The sequence below is a fragment of the Nannospalax galili genome, unplaced genomic scaffold, assembly GCF_000622305.1.
Source record: "Nannospalax galili isolate Female #2095 unplaced genomic scaffold, S.galili_v1.0 scaffold12016, whole genome shotgun sequence".
NCBI lineage: Eukaryota > Metazoa > Chordata > Mammalia > Rodentia > Spalacidae > Nannospalax > Nannospalax galili.
Window position 1 is genome coordinate 12,650 of NW_008337424.1, and position 1,929 is coordinate 14,578.

Below are 1,929 nucleotides of genomic sequence, written 5' to 3' on the forward strand. Positions count from 1 at the left end.
TCTCTTTCTCCTTTTTATACAGTCTGGGATCTCAGCCCAGGCCATAATGCTACCTGCAATGCGTGGGCCTTCCCAACTTAACCTAATCAAGATAATGCCCAGAGGCTGGTATCCCAGGAAATTCTAAACCCCATCAAGTTGACAATTGAGTAAACCATCACACCTTCTTATGGAATTAGCCTAGGTACCCATCAGTGGCAACTGCAAAGAAAATGGAAAACTATTTTGCCATAAAGAATAAAACTATGTCATCTTTAAGAAAATGAATGGAACTTATGGAAAATCCAGACTCAGAAATACAAGTATTACATATTTTCTCTCACATATAGAATTGAGGGGGAATGATCATGGGAACCAGGAGAAGGAGGAAGAAGAGTAAGAGAGAGAAATGGGGGGCTATGATGAAAGTACATTATATACACATATGAAATGTCTCAATGGAAACCACTGCCTTATTTAATTATTACTTTCATGATTATACACCAGTAAAAAGAAGAACAAAGCTGTGAAACTTACAGGAAGAGCAGGGATGCAAATCATCACATAAACTTGGGCTAGCCTGAAATAACAAGACAGTCCTTTCAGTCCACAGGAAGCGGGTTTCTGGTAATACTATCTTTCTGGTAATACTGTCTTTGAGCTAAACACACAACAGAGTATCTTCTAAAAATTAAAATGAAACACTGATTGGGAGTCACTGAATCAGACTTTGGGTGGTGTTCTACAGTCTACACCATCAGTATGTGAAGGTTGCTAAGTGTTTCGTGCCAACTGGACACTTTCTTAGCCTAAAACCAGGGCAGGGGTGAGGATAACAGGAAAATATGCTAAAATTTGAGTGCAATATAGAAACTTTGTCAAAGTATCAAGACTACCTCACATGAGAGTCTTCTAGAAAGGACTGGGCACCCCTGGGCCAGTATCAGAAACCCAGCTGGAATGGTAAGTTTAAATAAAAACCAACTCTAAGTGCAAGAGTAAAGACAACTCCTGTGCATTCGACCCCTGTGGAGAGAAAAGTATGAAGGGATAGAGGGATGGAGGAGGGAGGGATGGATTTGATGAAGACCGCTGAACAAGGGAAGCAGCACAGGAGCTGGATGAGGATCCCTCTTTGAAGTATGACCACCACGCGCTTCAGGTTTTGGCCTCCAAAGGACTCAGGAAAACAGAGAAAATGTTCAGTGACAGGCAGACCATGTCACACGCTTTCTCCAAGCCTGCAGCCCAAGGAGCCACACTGTGCTGCCCACCGTGCTGCTCAGGGGAGCTGCCAGGAGGTACTGTACATAGTAGGGGCTGTTCTCACGGAGCCTGGAGGAGCAGAAGCCAATAGAGTGAAGCTTTGGGAGAAGGTGGGCACATACGAAGCGAAGACATGGAGGAAGAAGACCTCTACTGTACTGAGATAACCCAGGCGTTAAGGATGGCAGTGTGCTCACCTGGAAATTTTATCCAAGAGAACCAAAGGAAACCCAGAAAAGGCTAGTGGGATGGGAAGAGGCACTGATGAGCCTACGACTAGCGTAGGGGTCAGAACCCAGCATGCAAAGAAAACTTTTTTCCTTTTCTTTCTTCTTTCTTTCTTTTCTTTTTTTTTTTCTTTTCTCTCTTTCTTTTCTCTATCTCTCCTCCGTCCCTTCCTTCTCTCTTTCCCGTCTTTTTAAAAATCTTTCTTTCCTTCTTTCCTTTTTGTGTGCTAGGGATCAAACTCAGGGTCTCATACCTGCTAGACAAGTGCTGTACTACCGAGCTACAACCCCTCATTCTGGTTTTTTTTTTTTTTTAAATGGCTTGAGAATGCCAGAAGAGGGTGTCATATATTGCCTGGAACTGAAGTTACAGGTGATTGTGAGCCACTACATGGGTGCTGGGAACCAAATCTGGGTCCTCTGCAAGAGCAGTAAATGCTTTTAATTACTGAGCTAT

The 1,929-nt window shown here is 43.2% G+C and overlaps 1 protein-coding gene and 1 long non-coding RNA gene across 2 annotated transcripts in view; both read right to left on the reverse strand.

Annotated features, from left to right (window-relative positions):
- The window catches only part of LOC108490834, a 12,606-nt gene extending 12,051 nt beyond the window's left edge, over positions 1-555 (reverse strand). Inside the window, exon 1 of the long non-coding RNA XR_001872432.2 lies at positions 517-555. This is a non-coding gene — a long non-coding RNA (uncharacterized LOC108490834). The remainder of the gene's footprint in view (positions 1-516) is intronic.
- A 173-nt stretch (positions 556-728) lies between these two features.
- LOC115070262 (multidrug and toxin extrusion protein 2-like) overlaps positions 729-1,929 on the reverse strand; it is an 11,603-nt gene continuing 10,402 nt past the window's right edge. Inside the window, exons 5-6 of the mRNA XM_029563326.1 lie at positions 965-1,159; positions 729-788 (exon numbers count right to left, since the gene is read on the reverse strand). Of these exons, the coding sequence (XP_029419186.1) occupies positions 729-788; positions 965-1,159 (255 nt within the window). The remainder of the gene's footprint in view (positions 789-964; positions 1,160-1,929) is intronic.